The 19828-nt window shown below is 50.1% G+C and overlaps 1 protein-coding gene across 2 annotated transcripts in view; it reads right to left on the bottom strand.

The window, feature by feature from the left end:
* The window catches only part of EPHB1 (EPH receptor B1), a 430893-nt gene that overhangs the window by 283939 nt on the left and 127126 nt on the right, over positions 1–19828 (bottom strand). For both annotated transcript variants that reach the window (XM_047876453.1, XM_047876454.1), the window contains exon 2: positions 11890–11954. In XM_047876453.1, coding sequence (XP_047732409.1) covers positions 11890–11954 — 65 coding nt within the window. The remainder of the gene's footprint in view (positions 1–11889; positions 11955–19828) is intronic.

Raw genomic sequence — 19828 nt, 5'->3', positions numbered from 1 at the left:
GGATAAGTTTAAATCTTAACTCCAACATCTTTCATGTTGGTTGTCCTTTGTGACACTGGGAAATGTCGGGCATGCCTGTCCCCACCAGAGTGGTGAGTGGAACAGTGTGTCCACGGAGGTGAGGATGTGCCATGACTAGAACTCCCTGCCATGAGAGGGGCAGAACAGCATCTCCAATGGAGCGGGCGCCGCTTCTACAGAAGTGACAATGCGGCCGCTGGAGGAGACAAAGCAACTCACTACAGCCCACCCCTCACGTGTCTCCCTTCCTAGAGTCCTCACTTCCTGAATATTTGCCAAGGCCTGAGGGTGGAAGCTGACCCCCAGGCTCCTCCATCCTCGCCTAGAGCCAGCCGTCCCCAGGGACGACCTGTGCCCTCCTCTGGATCCCAGCCAGCCCTTACCTGGTCCTCCTCCAAGTCCTCCTGGACCCTGAGCCCCATATGTCACAAAGCGTCTGTTCCACCTCTTCCCATACAGCTTGCTTTAAAAAACAATTCACAGCAGGGGGAGACCTGGGTGGCTCAGTTGGTTGAGCATCCGACTTCAGCTCAGGTCATGATCTCACGGTTCCTGAGTCTGAGCCCCACATCTGGCTCTCTGCTGTCAGCGCAGAGCCCACTTTGGATCCCCTGTCGTGCTTTCTTTCTGCACCTCCCCCGCTGGTGATCTCTCTCTCAGAAATTAATAAACACTTAAAAATAAATTCATGGGGTGCTTAAAATGTGCACTACTCACTAGCACATGGGTTTCAAACCTACCTTTTCCCTTTGTAGAAAACAAGGAAACTTTTACCTCACCCCTGTTCTCCAGTTTCTCAATGACATATGACTCTGAGATCCCTTCCTAACACATCTTCAGGAGCAGAGGTACAAGAGTAAGCTAAGCTTTGTGGGGGGGTGCCTGGTGGCTCAGTCAGCTGAACATCTGACCCTTGATGTCGGCTTAGGTCATGATCTCACAGTTCCCGAGACTGAGCCCCCATGTTGGGCTCCCTGCTGACAGCGTGGAGCCTCCTTGGGATTCTCTCTCTCTCAAAATAAATAAATAAAATAAATAAACATTAAAAAAAAAAAAAAAAAAAGAGTAAGCTTTGTGTCCAGATTGGCCTGGGGTCAGTCTCAGTGAAACCTCTAAGCAGTCCTAGGATTCTGGGTAATTGCCTCCAGCCTCAATGTCTGCTCTGTAAAATGGGAGAAATACCACCTGGCTTGCAGGGTCCTGGTGAAAACCCAGTGAGGTCATACAAGTAATTTCAGTGCCTGGTATGCAGCTGGTACTTAATTATGGGTAACTAGCACTAGCGGTGGTTATCGCTATTACTAACAGTAGCATTGTTATTAACAGCGAGGTTCACCCTCCGATGGCATTCATGCCAGAGCCAAACAGAAAAGCTAGAATGCTGATCTCGCATCTCAGCACCCCCCACCCCCGTCTTCGGTTAATTCTATGCAAGTTAAGTCCCTCAAACAAGAGTCACTGCAACTACTAGTACTAGTCAGGGCAAGTGCTACTGTCTGAGCTTCAGAGTTTAGAAAGAAGGTAAACACTATTTAATCCTGCCATCCACTGTATAAATAAAATGTCACATTACCCAGGTGATGGGGCAGAAAATGGGCTCAGAGAAGTTAAAGAACTTCAAGGAAAATGGAAATAGCCCAGGACAACTGATTCCAAATGCTGGGCCTGCTCCTTTATACTCCCAAAAGTACAGTAGTCCCCCTTATCCACGGGGGACATGTTCCAGCACTCCCAGTGGGGGCCTGAAACTGCGAATAGTACCGAACCCTATATGGTCCTCTCCTAAGCAAACATTCCAAGGACAAGGTTTAGTTTATAAATTAAATATAAATTTTAAATTATAAATGTATAAATGTTGTTAGCACAAAAAGAACTGATAATAAAATAGATTATAATAATCTACTGTAATAAAACTTACGTGAATGTGGTTTCTCTCTCTCAACACAGCTTACTGTACTGAGCTCACCCTCCTTGTGATGATGGGAGATGATAAAATGTCTACGTGATGAGACGGAGTGAGGGGAATGACGCAGACACTGTGATGGAGCGCTAGGCCGCTACTGACCTTCTAACGATACATCAGAAGGAGGATCACCTGCTTCCAGACCACAGCTGACTGTGAGTAACTCAAACCACAGAAGTGAAACTGTGGATAAGGGGAGACTATTATACACTGGGGTTGGGGCCAAATTATTCCAATGTTTTTGGCTGTAAGGGGAGGTAAAGTCAAAGGTGTCATCAGAGGGCTGCTCGGTTTCCACAGAGGCCAGGCTGGTCCCTGCAGACCTAGACTCAGGGTCCACATCTGTGTCTGCCCACCCTGACCCTCCCTTCTTCTTCCATTTGCCTCTCACTCATCTTTGCTAGGCCTTGAAGCTCTGTCTCACCTTCCTTCTAAAGCTTTGTCTTCCCCAATTTCTTTTCTTCACCAAGGCAGCCAGTGTGACGGAGCTGTGAATTCAGGCAAGGAGCCCCTGCTGACCCACCTAGCTCTGTCCTGGTGCCCGTCTCCTTCCATAGCCCTGAGAGCGACTCCTGCCTTCAATGTGAGGAGAGCAGCCATCAGGCAGTTGGTCCTCAGGCTCACCTATCAGTGGCAGAAAACTTTGAGCATTAGAACAAGGGATGTGGTGGAGGTGACTGCCTTTCTGGGGAAGGTTTTAGGAAAGAGGAAAAACACCTGTCTGTGCCAGCAAATGAAGGTTAAGCCCGCCTCCACGAAGGGGAAGGGGGGCTTGGTGACCTCTGGGGCTCCCTCTCAGAATCTGCAGACAGACATATCTCCTGCTCCGCTGCAGAATGAGCCTGTGAGTTCCTTCCAAGAACAAGATACTGCCAGACAGGTTTTGGTGACCGGTCACAAACTCCCAAAGTTCTTTAATCCAGCAAGCTAAAGAAGCATCTCTCCCTCAATCTCTCTCCCTGCTCCGCCCCTACCTCACCCCCGCCCCACGTATACACAGTCAGACCTAATTTCTTTCTGCAACCAATATACTAATTACCATTCTACTCAACAACACTGGTCATCTGTAACATTCTCTTCACCTGTCTGTTAAAGGCCCACACATGCCCACGAAGCTCTCATATAAAAGCCGCACGATAGCGCAATCACAGACGAAGCAGGGCAGAACGGTGGTGCCCTTGCTGCTCATCTGGTCCACCTCTCCCCTGCCCTGGGTACCTGCTGTCCTCAGCCCACGGGCCCCTGGCTGTCACACTCTTCTCAGAGTAGCCCCGGGCACCCCAGCACCTCATGGACTACCTTCCTCTCTCCAGAGCCCCACCTCCACGGCTCCGGGGCCTTTGTCTATCACTGTCTCTGTCAGGCAGGTGATTTTAAACTTCCATTCCTAAAAGACGCATGTTATATAAAAAAATGTTTTAAGTGCCTCGGGGTGTTTTGTTCCTCATTGCTTCATAAAAGTGACATTAATAGCCAGGGAAGAGCACTGCTGAGTGCAATTACAGAGGATGTTTCAGGTATGAAAGCTGTTTGGAGCCTGCTAATGTTTCCTAATTACAGGCCTTTTGGTAGCGAGAGAAAAAGATAAAGAGTGGGTGGGAGGCCCAGGGTGGGGAGCTCTGACTTATCTCAGTGGTTTACCGGAGGGGGTGGGGGGAGGGGATGAAAGGGGGGAGGGAGCAGGGAGGTCAGAGACCTCCTCCCTGGGAGGCAGGGCCTCTCTCCTTCTAGAAAGCAATATTCATTCCTGGTAACAGCTCGGGTAAAGGACACCACTCATCTCTCATACTGTAAGAGAAAACCTTTCATGTACTCAGTCTGAGTTTGAGGAACCCACCGCAATGTGACCTGGAAGTTCCTTCTGGAACCACCCTCTGAAGAGACCAAGGTGGGCAGCATTTCATTGGGAAAGACAGTACCCTATGGTTGTCAGCAGGAGAGCAGCCTGCGCAGGAGATGAGATGTCAGCACTGGCACTTCCTAGCCATGTGACTGGGAGTAATTTCACAGCTGATTCTGTGCCTTAGTTTCCTCATCTGTAAAATGGGGCTGTTGAGGAATCATGTGTGCATGACTATAATACACTCTGAGCCTGTGATACACTATGAGATTTAATTTTTCCCTACCTAGCATCTATTCATCCTTCTGGTACCTATATCTCAATTCTTTCTGGGGAATTACTCCCTCTTGCCCTTTATCCCCGGGTTCTCAGCACAACAGAGATAGACCCAGAATTTGGGAGGACCAGTGGGCACTAGGCTTTTGCTGGCTGCAGAACTAGTTGAGGCAGGCATGGGATTCCAGGCAAGCTGCTCAGGCCCATTCAGAGCTAATTCCAGGGCTTCTTCTGGGGCAACCACCAAGAGGGGCATGTTCTTCCCAGGGGATATGAATGAACAAGGTTGTAGAAGCTGGACTTCTTAGGACCAAGAGGAGGCCCAGTAGGGAACCAGCACCATGAGAGTAGAGAGAAAAAAGTAGATGGGGAGAAAAAGAGAATGGGCAGGGGTGTGTGTGGGGGCGGGGGGAGAGAGAGAGAGGGAGAGAGAGATCCTTAGACTCTGGAGCAGCCCACACATGAAGCCACATCGGCCCCTATACCATTCAGTTATATGAGCCAGGGCACTTCCTTTAACACTGAGTTGGGCTTGGGGCGCCCCGGTGGCTCAGTGGTTAAGTGTCTGACTTCAGCTCACGTCATGATCTTGCAGTTCATGAGTTCAAGCCCCGCATCAGGCTCTGTGCTGACAGCTTGGCGCCTGAAGCCTGCTTCAGATTCTGTCTCCATCTCTCTCTGCCCCTCCCCCATTCAAGCTCTGTTTCTGTCTCTCTCTCTCTCTCAAAAATTAAATAAACATTAAAACAAACAAAAAAAGACTGAGTTGAGCTCTTCTGTCACTGGCCACCAGAGAACCCAGACTGATACAAAAGTGTGGCTTCCGGCAATCAAGCCAAATCAGGCTCCCAAGTCCCAGGTGGTGGTACCAGTCTGAGAAAGGATGACCAACCCCAAGCCCCTTTGCTGGCCTGTCCCCCGGCAAGGCCTGAAATTCAAATACCAGAAAGCTCCATTCACAAAATCATTTTGCCCAGAGCTAAATTTCTCTTGGATTTGCCTAATTTAGCTCAGGCTTTTCTGTCTTCATTAACATGATTGAGTCATCAAATAAAGAAAAGAGAAAATCCAGCCCTCCAAAGGGCTAGTACTATGCTAATGTTTCTTGAGTGTTTACAGAGGAAAATGTTCTACTGAAGTGTTTCATGTATGAGGAGGTGCCAACCTTGCCCCACTGAGGAGAGGGGGAAACTGGGGCTGAAAAAGTCTTAATGCCCAGCCCAACATCACACAGCCAGGGAGCTGCAGAGCTGAATGGGAGCCAGTTTATTTGATGCCAAGGCCTGGAGCCTTCAGGGCTCCTCTATAACTTCTCATCCATCAGACAAATTTCAATTGATTTTGCATGGCCTTGGAATAAATGGGGTGTTATAAGAGCGAATTTCTCTCCTGACCATGCTTTCCTTATTCCCATCATAAGGGCAGCTGGCAGGGGTGCCTGGAGGACTGACTGACAGCAAGCAGGGAGGCAGCCAGGGACTGCCAAGTGTCCAGGAAGGTCCACATGTGGACACTAAGTAGTGGCGGTGAGGCCCTCATGTGTCTGTTCTCATGGACGTGCATCTGGTGTTGGGTGCTAATGAATCAGTTTACCAGACACACGCATTCAAATGAGTGTTATTCCCTTCACAGGGGCCTCCTCTGGAAGCTCTGCCACTAAGTCCAATAACCCTCCCATCATTTAAGATATTTCCAGAACTCTAGGAACTGCCCACAGGGGCATGAAATGAAATAAACTCATTTAACTCCCCTCCCCCAAATACATATATACATATGCACATATATATGCAAATGTATACTCACATATATGCACAGATGACCACACAGACACATATACAGGTGACCATATATATACACATATACATATATAGACATATATATGGACACATACATACACAAGAGACATGAATATTCACACATATACACATACATACACATATAGACACATATACACACACATATATACAGATGCACATATACATACACACATATATACACAGATGCCCATATGTATATATATATACATACACATGTATACTTGCACAGACACACATACATACACATATGAACATACACACACATATATACATTTACACACATGCACAGAGCACAGGCACACACACACCCAGCTTGCTCATCCTCAAGGCCCACAGGCTTGGCTCTGGAGTCCTTTTCTATCTTGCCACCATCAAATTCCCCTTCCCATGATAAGGATTTACCAATACTGAAGTAGTGAACAGACTTTGTAGCAGGCCAGGAAGGTGGTTCCCAAGGGCAGTGCAGATGCAGCTGGAATCTGGAAGCCCAGGGAGCACTCTTTGCAGATAACTGAGGTAGATGTTTATACTTAGGCCACACAGCCCACAGACACAGAAACCCACACACACAGAGCCCATGGGCAGCCCAGGTGCACAGAGCCAGTGAGCCCTGGCAAAACTCATGGAAAGTGAAAGAGCTCTGGGGCTGGATTTCCAATAAGTGAGTGGAATAAGCCTCACTATCAGAGGGACCTAGGCTTGTTTTTCTAACCCATCATAAGCAGCACCTGAAAGCAAGTGGCACCTTCCCCTGGGTGTCCAGGTCTCCTTTGTCAGGCTTATTTCAGGACAGGTGTCACCATCTGCATCACTAAGTAAGCTCTTTAAAAAGATATTGACAACCAATTGGGTGTTGAGAGGCCTAAAACAAATATTTCATTGGGCTACAATAAACCAAACTTGAACATCTCTTATGTTCAGAACCCTGGGTTGGAGATGCAAGAAGTATCAGGAATGCTCTGGACCTTCCTCGTTTATTTGGTCAACAAACATTTATTGGAGCCTGTCTCCTGCCGGGCTGGTGCTGGGCACCAGGAATACAGAGATAAGGCTGTTTCATCCTCTGGCCAGTGGGGGAGACCACACACCAATATCTGGTTAGCTCATAGAGCGATGGACAGTGTGTCAGAAGTCTGCACCAAGCCGTCTGGGCTTCAAGAAGAGAGCACCTAGTGAGCCCTGGTGGAGAAGAGGATCCAGGAGGGCTCCCCTAGGGGGTGAGCACAGAGCTGACACTTGAGGGGCAGGGAGTGATGCAGGAAGGGAGGGGGGAAGGAAAAGAGTAGGGAGGGCCAGGAAGCATCCAGAAATGGGGGGGGGGGTAGATTGGTGAGAGGGGTAGCCATAAAGACCACCACTTACTGAGTGTCTACCATGAGGCCTCTCTGAACACCCCCACTGCCCAGAGGCCCTGAACTGTGAAGGTCAGGGAACATTTTGTAGCAGGGCTGGAAGCAAGGGTTTGGGAGAGATCTATGAAGCCAGCCCAAGGTCACACGTGTCACTAGTGAGGGTCCCTGGTATGCCCTTTGGTGAGCAGCTAAGCTCCTCCCTGGCATTTGTTACTGGATAAATGTCACGTTCTCCCTCTACTCACCAGGTGGCCTCTATTCAGGTTAAATCTAAAGGCTTTAAATTAAAGCTACAATTAGATCATAAAGCAACAGTTTTCATTTGGGCACAAATACTTTCTGTGTTTGACATGGAATATTATGATCCACTTTCCAGCAATAGAACTGAAAACAATTTGTGGGCTGTGTGTGGGTGGGCGGTCCAACGCCTTCCCACAACTGGTGGTTCTCAAGCACAGCTGTGAAGACATCCAGGGAGCCCCATAAAAGGAAGAGTCCCATGGCCTCTCTCTGGGGAGCCACCTCACAGGCTGTGCACTGTGGGTAGGGTTCACTGGAATGCCAGTTGGGCCCCCTGGCAGAATTAGGCTTCTTCTGGTCAGGACAAACTCAGTTCCCTGGGGACCCCCAGGCTACCGGAACAATGCCAGTCCACCCTTCTCCATTTTAGGCATGCATGATCTGAGGCCTCTTCCCCTTTTGGGGGTGGGGGTGGGGAGTGTCTCATCCTCAGTGGGTCCCAGGAAGATGTGATCACCCACCCAGCCCCCTGGCTTCTCAAATACCTGACCTCAATCCCGTTCCCTGGACCTCTTTACCACCCAGAAGTACTCTGCGTATCTTAAATCCAAGCCCTGCCTCAAGGCCGTAGCCTGTGGTCCTCCTCCAGTCTCACTGAGACCTCCATCTGGGCCCCTGCACTTTGTCACAGTGGTCAGTCCCTCCTGGTGTCACATTTCTTCCTGCTGAGTAGATGCCTTGATACAAGATGCCAACCTCCTTTCACCAATGTCCTCAGCCCCTTACCCTTCCAGGCCCACTGTTCTTGCACACCCACACCTCAAGACGATCTACCAGGACACGTCCTCCTATGTGATCAGATCACTGAAGGGGGCCTGCAGATCAGGGCACCACAGACACATGGCTTGTGGCCACAGCTAGGCCACATTCCTTCTATACACACCCAGTCCCTCTCCACATCTCCAACACCAGCAGTGCCTTCAGACCTGCTCTGCCCCCCTAAAACTTGCTGCCCAAGACCACCCCATCCTCAGGGCCTGAACCTGGACTCCAACCTCAGTGAGAAGATAGAACATTGAAATAATTTTCCTTTTCACGGCTTCTGTCACAAAATCTGAGTGCCCACATCTCTCTGTAGCCACCTTATCTCTGTACTTCCATTTCTACAGGAGTCTCTTCCCGTGAAGAGCCAATGTGCCCACAGCACCATTCCCTCTCTCCCCATGTTTGGTCTTCCTGCCTCTTCACAAAGTGCTGTCTCCATTGTCTCACCTCCCACTGACCTTCAACCCTTGCTTTCTGGCTTCTATGCCTGTCCCCTGTGAAACCCTCCACACGGGTCACCAACAGGGTCCTTGTAACTAAGCCCATCCAGCCCCCCGCACCATTTGCCACTTCTGTCTCCTCTTACTCCTTGACACATTCTTGGTTCCTGTGAGAGAACCGCTTAGTTTTCTCCTGCCTCCTGAGCCATACCTTCTCAGTCTCCTTTCTAGGCTCCTCTTTCTATATTTGACATTTCAATTCAGATTACCCATCTGAAGCTGTCACCTCTTCTCCCTCCAAATGCTCCCTGGGAGACTGCAGCCACGCCCCAGGCTCCCTTCCCAGTGAGGCTGCCTGCCTTCTGATTCCCCTGCCCATGAGTCAAATGCTGGCAGAGCCTGTCCCCATGGGTGCCTTGCAAACTCAACTCTGCCTCTTCCCACCCAAGCTCGCTGCTCCTCCTGTGTCCCCCATCCCAAGAATGGCACCATATCATCCACCCACTTGCCCAGGTCAGAAACTTTCAGCTAGTAGCTGAGTCAGGCAGTGAATAAGGTGCCAGTTTCCAACGGTGAGCAAATAGGAAGAATCCCAGCTACCTTTGAGGTGGCAGTATGGCCAAAGACGAGCTAGAATTAGGGGGGATAAAAATTAATCCAACACTGACACATAAAGATGCAAAATCTGCAACTATGAAAAGTGTTATTGAGGAAAGCTCCCTGGCCCTGAGTGGACCTGTGATGGGGACCCAGTACAGTCAGGGGGACAGCAAAGGTGCTCGTGTGGATGGGCCTGGAAATGACAAAGAAGAATCACTCCAGTGTTTGGTCTTTACAATGTGCTAAAATGGAGACCTCATGTTTGGTGAGGGAGGTGGAGGGGGTTGAATTCTGCTTGGGCCAGGCTTAGACTGGCATGCCCGTGAGCATCCAATGGAGGATGGGCTAGGGACACACACTTGGGAGCCACTGGGGTATTCACAGAATCAGGGGCAACTATCCAGGATGAGAACAGAGGGGGAGGAGGAGAGGTTTGGGATGGAAGCGTGGTCCTTGCTCTTGCCTCTCGACCCAGGCTAGGGTCAGCCTGACCCTCCTGCCACTCACTATAAACCAGGCAGGCTCTGAGGCTGCTCAGGGCACCTAAAGCAGAGCTACCTGGCTGTAAGGGTGTGGAGGAAGGCAGCTGAACCTTGGCTGCTAACCAGTGGGAAGGCAAGCACAGAGCAGCCCGGCAGCTGCTGTCTCTAAAGGGCATCACTTGACTTTGAGTATTTTCCTAAAGGACAATCTTCCTTGGGAAAGGAGAGCAGAAGTTTAAAGAACACAGGTGTACAAAAATCACAGGGAAAATTCACCATAAATCATGTTGATACTTTGTGAAAGCACAGGCCTTCAAACAATAACGTAATTTGTAAAAGAGTGGCAGGTTCTTAATATCCAGCAACATGAAGAGGTGCTGCCTCACAGGCTTTGTATAAAGTCCCTTGTAGAAGTAGGGGAGTTTCCCTAGTTGCCCACAGTGCTCCCAGCAGGACTGGGACTTGGTCCGCGTGGGTAGGACTGGCCCCAGCTCTGGGCCCTGCTTTGGAAAATGCCAACCCGTGGTAATCCTTGCCTTCCTGCTCCAAGGCAGGATGCTTGCTCCCGGGGGGGGGGGGGGGGGTGTTTCTCCAAATGCTGGGATAGAGTGGGGACAGTGAGAGCCGGGGAGGATGCACAGCCTGCTGGGAACTGAGTGGCCATTTCATACTGACCCTACAGTAAAAGTGGGTGAAAGGCCTGGTCATGATACACACCACAGGGTGTAGAGGGGCCCTGGGGTAGAGGCCACCAAAGGCAGGGAAGGAGACAGGAGGTGTGGGCAACGCCACCCCAGCTGACTTGGCTCCCTGCTGGGATGAAGAGCCCACTCCTTCCCCGGCCCCTCTCCTTTGGTGATCAGTCACTCGTGCCAGGCTCCTGAATGTCATCTCCCCTCCTCCATCTCCTGCTCCATCCTCCTGCAGTCCATCCATTGCCAGGGCTGCCAATGCTTCTTCCTTTACTTTGCTCCAACTGCCCTCTAAGTATCCCATTTTCATCCCACTCTTCCCACCCACCAAAGACAGCTGGAAGAGCTTAATACATGCTTTCTCTCAACTGTTCCCTACCATCCTGTCAGCAAGTCAGGCCATGTTATTCTCCTGCCCAGGATCTGTCCACTACCTACAGGATAAAATCCATTATGCTTCCTCAGCATGGCAGGCATAGTCCTCTGCCATCAGACCCAGTTCCAACCCACACCCCAGCCCCATCTCAGCCCTGTCCACACCCTGCCATGTTCCAGAAACACAGACTCTCCTGTCTCATGTCTTTTCATGGCCCCGTGCCTCCAGTCAATTATTTCCCTTACTTGGAATATCTCTGCAGACTCTCTAACCTGTCAAACTCCTACTCACTCTGCAAACCCCAACTAGCATGCATCTTCTCTGCAAAGGCTCCTGTGTCCCTGCCAAGTTCCTCATCCCAAGTTCTGGGCCACACCTGCCTGTTGATTACTCCACTGCCACAAAGAAGAGATGTACTTCTGCCTGTTTATGAACTGGGCAGTCCCCACACCCATGGAGGCCACGAGGTCCTCAGAGCTCTTCCATTCTTGTGGCTACAGGGTCTGGCCAAGGACATGAGCACTGAACAAATGAATCAAGAACATCTCTCAAAGGCAAGCTCCAGGTGAAAGAGAGCTTCAGCCCTTCTGACTTCCAGTTCCTCATGCCCTTGCCTCTTGGCAGCCCTGTGGGCATCACAGATCTCTGATCTACCCCAGCGCCATTGGCCTGAGTGCTCAGCTCTTGGCAGCTACTGCCCCTGTTCCCACACAGGCACAGCCCTAGTCACCTGGGAGCCAGCTTCCTGAAGGACTGTGTCAGGAGATGGTCTGCATCATCTTACCAGGGAGCAGCTCAGGCCAAAGATCTTCAGTGCTGCCTCTTTGTGGATGGGCAGAGGACACAGCCACTCACACCTACATTCCCCCCACAAAGGTCCTGCTGTAGGCAGGCTCTGTTCCCCCAGCCATCCCACAGGCCCTAGGCTGCACAGAAGGATTGAAGGATGGATGGTTGACACTCACCCCTGACGCAGGATTGGCTGTCCAGCCCAGCTCTGCGGTAGCCGTTCTGGTGTCCATTAAGGTTTCTGTGGGTAAAAAGAGAAAATCTGATGAGTCAGAAGGATTTCTAGGCAGTGGCCCTTATGTTCATAAGGTTACTTATAACTGTAAATGTCTGTATTAGGAGCCTTGGGCCCTCTGTGAAGCCTAAGGCTCAGAGAAGGGAAGTCTGTCAGATGCCACAGCTTACGTATCCTGATGCTACATTCATTGGTCTCTCCCTGAAAGACTGAAAGCCCCCTGTGTGGGATGAAGTCATTTGTCCACCCACCACTTTATCCCCAGACACGGCTTCTTCCCACTGTACTCGTCCACAGGCTCTTCAAGGGCCATGCCAACTCAGTGACCAATTTACTTCCTTCTTGGCCTTCCTGAGCCATGTCTTTCTGCCATCTTCCTCCCCACTGGGTTGCGTCTCCAACCTCGTCTGTCTGCACCCATTTCTCCCCACCACTCTCCTCCACCTCCCTTTCAGGCATCCAAGTTGACACCCTTGGATGATCTCCCATAAATTTCCCTGGCCCCCAACCACCCTCCCAAGACTCAGCCTCCCTGCAGGCCCCTTTGACCCTGGACCCAGATACATGTCACCCCTTCTCCAAGACTCTACAAGGGGCTCACACAAATGCACCTGTCATGTCCCTGCAGCCTGCTTCCTGTTCACCTATCCTTGTGGCCAGTAAGAGAAAGAGACACCGTGGCTCCAGCTGTGAGCTCCTGGGAGCCGCTGCAGCTCCAGTGCACACACCAAGATCATCAGGCACAGAGTGACCACAGACTTACTATTTATGAGAACTGTTTTCTGGCAGATAGCAGTAAAGTGTCCTGAAAACAAGGCGCTTTTTTCTTTTTTTCTCGTCAGTCCATTATTGACTACTGTCAGCCCCTACTTCTCAATGGAAACTACTTCCCAAAAGCCTGATCATGAGCTCCTGATCAGCAAAGCCAAAATCCTCTTTGGGTGTTTTTTCAGCAGTTTTATTGAGGTAGAAATAACGTACAATAAACTGCATGTAGCTAAGGCATACAATTTGGTAAGTTTTGACATATATTTACACGGGGAACCATCACCACAATCAAGATAATAAACATATCTATCATTCCAGAAGTGCCCTTGTCCCTTTGTAAACCTTCCTTCCCTCCATCCCTGCCCCACCCTATCACTGTCCCTAGGCAATGACTGATTTTCCTTTTTATAGATTAACTGGCATTCTCTAGAATTTTATGTAAATGGAATCATATAGCATATACTATTTTTTAATCTGGCTTCTTTTACTTAGCATAGCTATTTTAGACTGATCATGTTGTGGGGACACCTGGGTGGCTCAGTTGGTTGAGCATCTGGCTCTTGATTTTGGGTCAGGTCATGATCTCATGGGCCGTGAGTTTGAGAACCGCAACAGCCTCTGCACTGACAGTGTGGAGCCTGCATGGGATTCTCTGTCTCTCTCTCTCTTTCTGCCCCTCCCCTGCTCTGTCTCTCTCAAAAATAAATAAGTAAAACTTTTTTAAAAAAGACTGATTATGTTGTGTACATCAGCAGTCCATCCCTTTTTATTGCCGAGTAATATTCTACTGTATGGTCACACTGAGTCTGCCTACTCATTCATCTGTTGTTTCCAGTTTGGGGCTATACATGAGAGTGTATGAGCATTCCAGTTCCTCCACATCCTCACCAAATTGCCATTGTTGGTCATTTCTAATTTGGGCCATTTTCATAAGTATATAGCAGTAGCTCATTGTGGTTTTAATTTTCATTTCCTTAATGATGAACGACGTTAAACATCCTTTCACGTGCCTAGTTGCCATTGGCATATCTTATTTAGTGAAGTGTGTTCAATATTTTACGATTTTTTACTTTCCTATTATTGAATTTGGAGAGTTCTTTATATATTCTGGATGCAAGTCCTCTATCAGATATATGCTTTGTAAATATTTTCTCCTACTCTGCAGTTTGTATATTCTTTCTTTTAACAGTGTGTTTCAAAAAGGAGAAGTTGTAAATTTTCATGAAATCCAGCTTATCAATGTTTTATTTTATGGTTGGGTGTCATACTGAGAAATCTTTGCCTAACCCAAGGTCACAAAGATTTTTTTCTCCTACCTGGGTATGTGATCTACTTGGAGTTAATTTTTGCATAAGGTGCAAGGTGAATCAAACGTACAACTGTTTTTGTCATGTGGATGTCCAGTAGTTGCAGAGGGGCACCTTTTTAAATTCACACCATGGTGCTGGTCAGGCTGGTGGAAGTGTCTCATCCACCTGGATTTCCCAGGACATGTATCAGAGGAATAGGCCCAGTGCATTAGGTGCTCAACCAACAGAGGAGGGGGAAATAAACATCAGCTGTTTTGGCTTCCCCCTCCTCGGTTTCCTTTTTTTCCTGAACGCTCCTATGCCCCATGTGAACAGCCATTCTGTGTTCACTGCTTTAGGCAGGAGATGGGAGATATGAATGCAGAATGTACAGTTACAAAATGGTGGGACCCTCAAGAAACAGAAGGACTCCTGGCATAAGCCAAAGGTTTGGGAAGCAATCTCCCTATGGGCAGGTGGGAGGAATGAAAATCGAAGTGATAAGTGAGGGGTAGTGTTGGTTGAGAAAACGGGTTCCCTATGCTCTTGTCTCCTGGTATCCAATCCCAGAGAAGGGATGGTAGGAGTCTGTGGAGGGGACAGGGCCTTGGACATGCAGCATTCATTCCAGTGTGGGATGCAGCAGTTGAGTGACCCACCAGGCTGACATGGCATGGACAGAGCAGAGGGAGCCTTAGGTCCCATCAGGACTAATGAAGGGGACCGAGAACGACCCAGTGGTGACCTGCATGGACTATAGGCAAGGGTCACATGGGGTGTGGGGTGTCTTGATGAGTGCCAGTGTGGACAGGAGCTAACAGAGGCATTGAGGCAGCTTCCTCCACAACCTGGCACCATACAGCCTACGTGTAACCTAAATTACATTTCTGCCACCCCAGGGGAATGGGGGCTCAAACAGCAAATCAAGGGGATAAGTAAATAAAGCTGTATTTTCTCGCCCATCCGAGCTTGGGTTTGCGTTGAGAGTCATACCGTGCATATCTGAAGGAAGGCAAGCACTGGAAGAGACTTCTTAAGTTTGTTTTTTCCTCCAATTTTTCTGACAGCTGGGGAGGCCGGTCCCTTCCAGAAGCAACCCTCCCTCTCCCCCTCATCTCCACTTCACAGCACTAATAATGATCATGACACACCAAATTTACATAACACACTTCTCAGAAGGCACTCCATGAGGCTCTGGAGAAATTCATCTCTATGATTCCAATGGCTCTGCCAGGTGGCCCTGAACAGGGGCCAGTGAACCCATTTGACAGAGTTGGAGACCATGGCACATAAAGGTGCAGTACTTTCTGCAAGGCCACCCAGCCTCCCACCCTGATGCTATAGCTTCAAACCTCAGGGTGCTCCCTACCAGGCTGATCTGGGCTTCCAGGGGCTCTACTGTGGCTCTGGGGTAAGGGTGGGGGCCTTGCTCATAAACCCAAGAAGCCACAACAGCCCCCAGAATCATGCATCACCCAGCCTTAACTTCAGGATCGACGTGAAGTAGTGATGGACAGGCAGAGGATGCAGGCAGCAAGGGAAACCGAGTCCAGAATCAAAAATAAGAATTAGCCTCATTCCTAAAGCTTCCAAGGACTAGTGTGTTCTGTTAGTCCCATTAATATAATCTAAGACTTCATTTTATTCATAGTCGCCTGCTCAAGGGCTATAATTGAAACTATTTCTAAATAATGTCTTCCATCCACCCTACTGGACAGAAGTTGCAGCAAGAGGAATCCATTTCCCTGCATCCTGCCCGCCGTGGAGACAGAAGACCACAAAACCATAAACCATCCACTCGATATGATTAAGGGCAGTTTCTTTTCTGGCACAGAGCGCTCCTGATTATGGCATTACATTCTGGTGGGGGCTGAATAAAAGTGATTTGAGGAGGTTTACATCTCCCTGGAGAGGAAAAGAGCACTCATTTGCATTTATAAAGCATATTGAGAGCTCTGGCAGAAAGTTATGGTGGAAGCACAATTAAATATTTACCATCACTTCTGCTCTCAAACAGTGGCGTGGGGACCAACCAGCTGGAGGTGCATGTGTTGCTGTCAGATCTGATGCCTACAGGGGATGCAACTCTGGAACTCACACCCACCGCCTGGCCTCTGCCCTCTGGGAGCGTGTCCTCACTGCCCACGGCAGGGAGGAATGCTGGAGAGGGGAAGAGGCGGTGATGCTGTAGGCGGACTGAGTCGGGATCCCACCTCCACGACTTGCTCTCTGTCCCATTCTCTCCCTCCTTTCTCTTTCTTTCCCTCCCTCTCCCCCACATCCCTCGCTCCGTCATCACTCCCTCCTTCCTTCTTCATCTGCAGAATGGGGCTAGAGTTTTCCAATACACAGGACTGGGGGGCGGGGAGTGGGGAGGTAGGGGGAGATAAAGCACTGCAAATCATATGCTATTGTTATTATTGCCACTTAGTCACTCCAAGCTGCAGTTTCCTTCGCTAGGCAAAAACCCTAAGGGTGCTATCTGTAAGACACCTATAAGAGATCTGTAAGACTTAACGATATTAAATATCTAATAATATCTTGTCTACCTTCTTCCTTGCATTATTGTAAAGACCAAGGAGGAACACGTTGAGGATACAGCAGCAAATCAGAGAGGTGGGTGCCCTGGAAAGACTCGTGATCTAGTCCAGGGACGGACAAGAAGCAAAAAATTACACTTGGCATCCTATTCTGGCCGAGGCCATGAGAAGGAGACAGAAATTCAAGGGAATGGATGGGGTTCTTCTGCACATGGGGAATGAGTGGGCCCATCCCAACAGGGAGAATGAGAGACTCACACTGCGTGGAGGCAAAAGGAAATGCTGTGGTCTCCTGGACAGTGGTGAGCGGTGGTGGGGAGGGGAGGATGGAGAGCTCCACCTGGCCCTTGGGACAGAGATGATGGAGTGACGCCCCAGGGGCAACAAGGGCAGCGGCAGAAACAGGTGGATGGGAACCAAGTGGGAGCCACCCCAAACATACAAGAGAGTGAGGAAGACTGAGCAAGAGGAGAGGGGAGGCCATGAGGGGAGACAGAAGGGGGCCTCTGGCAAGAGCTGGCTGGACTGGCAAGAACCCGAGAACCCAGGCACATGAGAAGCCTGGCAGAGAGACCCCAGTTTCCCAAGGAACAATCTCCTTGAAGTGGCTTCAATACAAAAACCCTCAGGGTGCCCCCTCCAACTGTGGGGGCCAGTGCCCAGAGGTCCGGGTGAAGGGCCAGGTCAGAACCCCCTGCAAGGAGGAAGAGGCGGCTGCTGCCTGGCTCTGCAGGCGGCTCCCGTCTCTGTCTGGATTGGCACCTCGGGATGTATTGACATTTGGGATGAATTAGATACCCATCATGATGAAAGAGAGATAAATAAACCCTCTCCTTACAGCTCTGCCATTCTTTTTGGAGAGACATTAATCAGACATTCAGCTGAAAATATTTACAACGTCCTTCCGTGGTGGTAACAATATACGACAACATATACAGATGGAATCGGGGTTTCCAGGCCGTCTCGGAGCAGTGCCTTGTGTGCATCCGATAAGGCAAGTCTGTGGACCTTCCAAGCAGAGGAGGGCCAGCACAACCATGCAGTCATTGCCCTGGGCTGCCCTCCGGGGCCCACAGAACTGCTGAAGCTAGAAGCCACACCAGGTGTAGTTGCAAGAAGCAAGCTGTTATTATATCAATGCACTGAGTCGAGGGGCAGCTCACTGCAGCCCCAACTCCCTCCCTGAGCCTTCACGAGGGCTCAGGATGGTTGGAAGAGGTGTGAAACAGGGTGGTATGAAGTGACTCCAGTTTCCTTTCAGCAAAGGCTGTCTGAGCCACTCCCGCAGGCAGAATGAGCTTTGTTCAGGCGTTAGAGACAGAACAGGGGACAGACAGACATCCCACCCCTCAGGGAGCTTGCAGGCAAGTAGGAAAACAGAAATTAATCAAATAACCATGCAGGTAAATCTGCATTTACAGCTTCTGAATGGCAGGAAAGGGGAATCCCAAGGAGAGTTGTGAGCAGTGAATAAAATGACAGGGGTACTGGAGCCTGGCACACATCTGGCACTTCCTCCTTCCTTCCCCATCCCCTAGCTGATGAAAGCACAGGGATCACCACCCCATATACTTACACCTACACTCACACACACACACACACACACACACACACACACACACACACACCTGCCCTAAGACTGAGTTCATACTGGCAGGAATAGTCTGTGTATCACACAGTCACCCCCACTCCCACATCTTGAGTGTGGAGGGACCAGAATGTGCCAGGCACCTCTGACCACGGCGAGGCCCTCTGCCTTTCCGGGGAGGCCCATGCTACCCTCCAGACCTGGACTCAGCAAGTAGTCTGAGCACCCCCTGGAGCTCACACCCCCCAGCCACCACCTCAGGCTCCTGTGGTGCTCGCACCCTGGCCCTGCTCCGTCCATCACAGCAGCCTGCCAAGGACTCAGCCTGGCCTCCCTGCAGAGTCCTTTGTAGCTCTTTTCCCCGACCTTCCTCAGGGCTGTGTCCTGCCTCCACGTGCTGTGCTCACCAGGCAAGCCAGCCTGTTGTCACAGAATTTCTGAATGATGCCCCCGTGGCTCCCCTCCCAATCCTCAGTCTTTGAGACAGGGTCCCGGAACCAACAGAGTCTAACCCCCAGCTTCACACCACAACCATACCTCCTGCTGCCAATTCAGGCCAGCCTCCCTGTAATCTCATCCCTACGCCTCTGGCCTCAGACTCAGCCTCAAGCTGCTTCCTTGGACCAGGGGAGAGAGAGGCTTTGCCGGCTCTGGGTTTGGGGCAAAGTGGTTGAGTATGAACTGTTGAGGACACCAACCAGCCTCAAGGGCCCACATTCTGGCACAACCGGCCCCGGCTCTGCACAGATACAAAAGGTTAGTTGAAGCAAGAAAGCATTCTAAGGAAGACTTTCACATCCCATCCCATGTGTCCAGCCCATGTAAATCTCTCCATGTCTCCTCTTGTGCACACGGTTCCTGCCCAAACTTTCCTGCCACCCTTCCCTGGAGCCCAGGAGAGAAGCCTCAGAGGCATTTAGCTTCAATTCCATGTTCCCCCCCGAGTCTCATCAGATCATTCGCCACACCACGGGGACTCTTTCTCCTCAGCACCTTCTGCAGCACTGATCTGTACACCTCTTTCATTCTCGGCAACCTCTCTGATCCGGGGCTTCGCCCCCGAACACTGGGACCACAGCAACCGCCTCCTCAACGACGTCTCAGCAGAAGCTCCCATCCCAGCCATCTGGTGCCAATGTAAACGGTTTGGAAGCAATATGGCCACACTAAGCAAAACGCTCAGTCAACTCTGGAGTCCTGGGTTACCAACTGACAAGCAAAGCAAATCTCTTCTGAGTGTCAAAGCCTGATCTTCACAGGTAGAGGCATTCCCGCCTGCATCCATGAGCCAGCCAGCCCAGGCCGAGAGAGGCTGTGCACATCATTAATGATACCCATTGGACTAACACTTCTTTACTCTCTTTGCCAAGTGTAAAATGCTAGGTAAGAGAAGCTATGATTAGAGAAGTCTCCACTGTTGGATGTGTCGTAGTGGCCAGTGGGGACGAGAGACAAGACCGAGTAAACAGATGAGCTGGTCCTACCCATCTGCTGACTGACGGACTGAATGAGTCAGAACAGGCATTTAAATGATAAATACAAACTGTGAAATTTGCTCTTTTAAGGAATGCACAGATCAGTGCAGTACCCCCACCCCACCCCCAACCGGCAACACACACCTTTCTCTTTCTGTTCCAAGGTGCAGTCAATTACTGTAAACAGAAGGAAGGTGGGGCACAGCACAGCAGTGTGCCT

This window comes from Prionailurus viverrinus, chromosome C2 (assembly GCF_022837055.1).
Source record: "Prionailurus viverrinus isolate Anna chromosome C2, UM_Priviv_1.0, whole genome shotgun sequence".
Classification (NCBI taxonomy): Eukaryota; Metazoa; Chordata; class Mammalia; order Carnivora; family Felidae; genus Prionailurus; species Prionailurus viverrinus.
The sequence above is the reverse complement of the archived record's forward strand: the minus strand, read 5'-3'. Positions and strand labels throughout refer to the sequence as shown.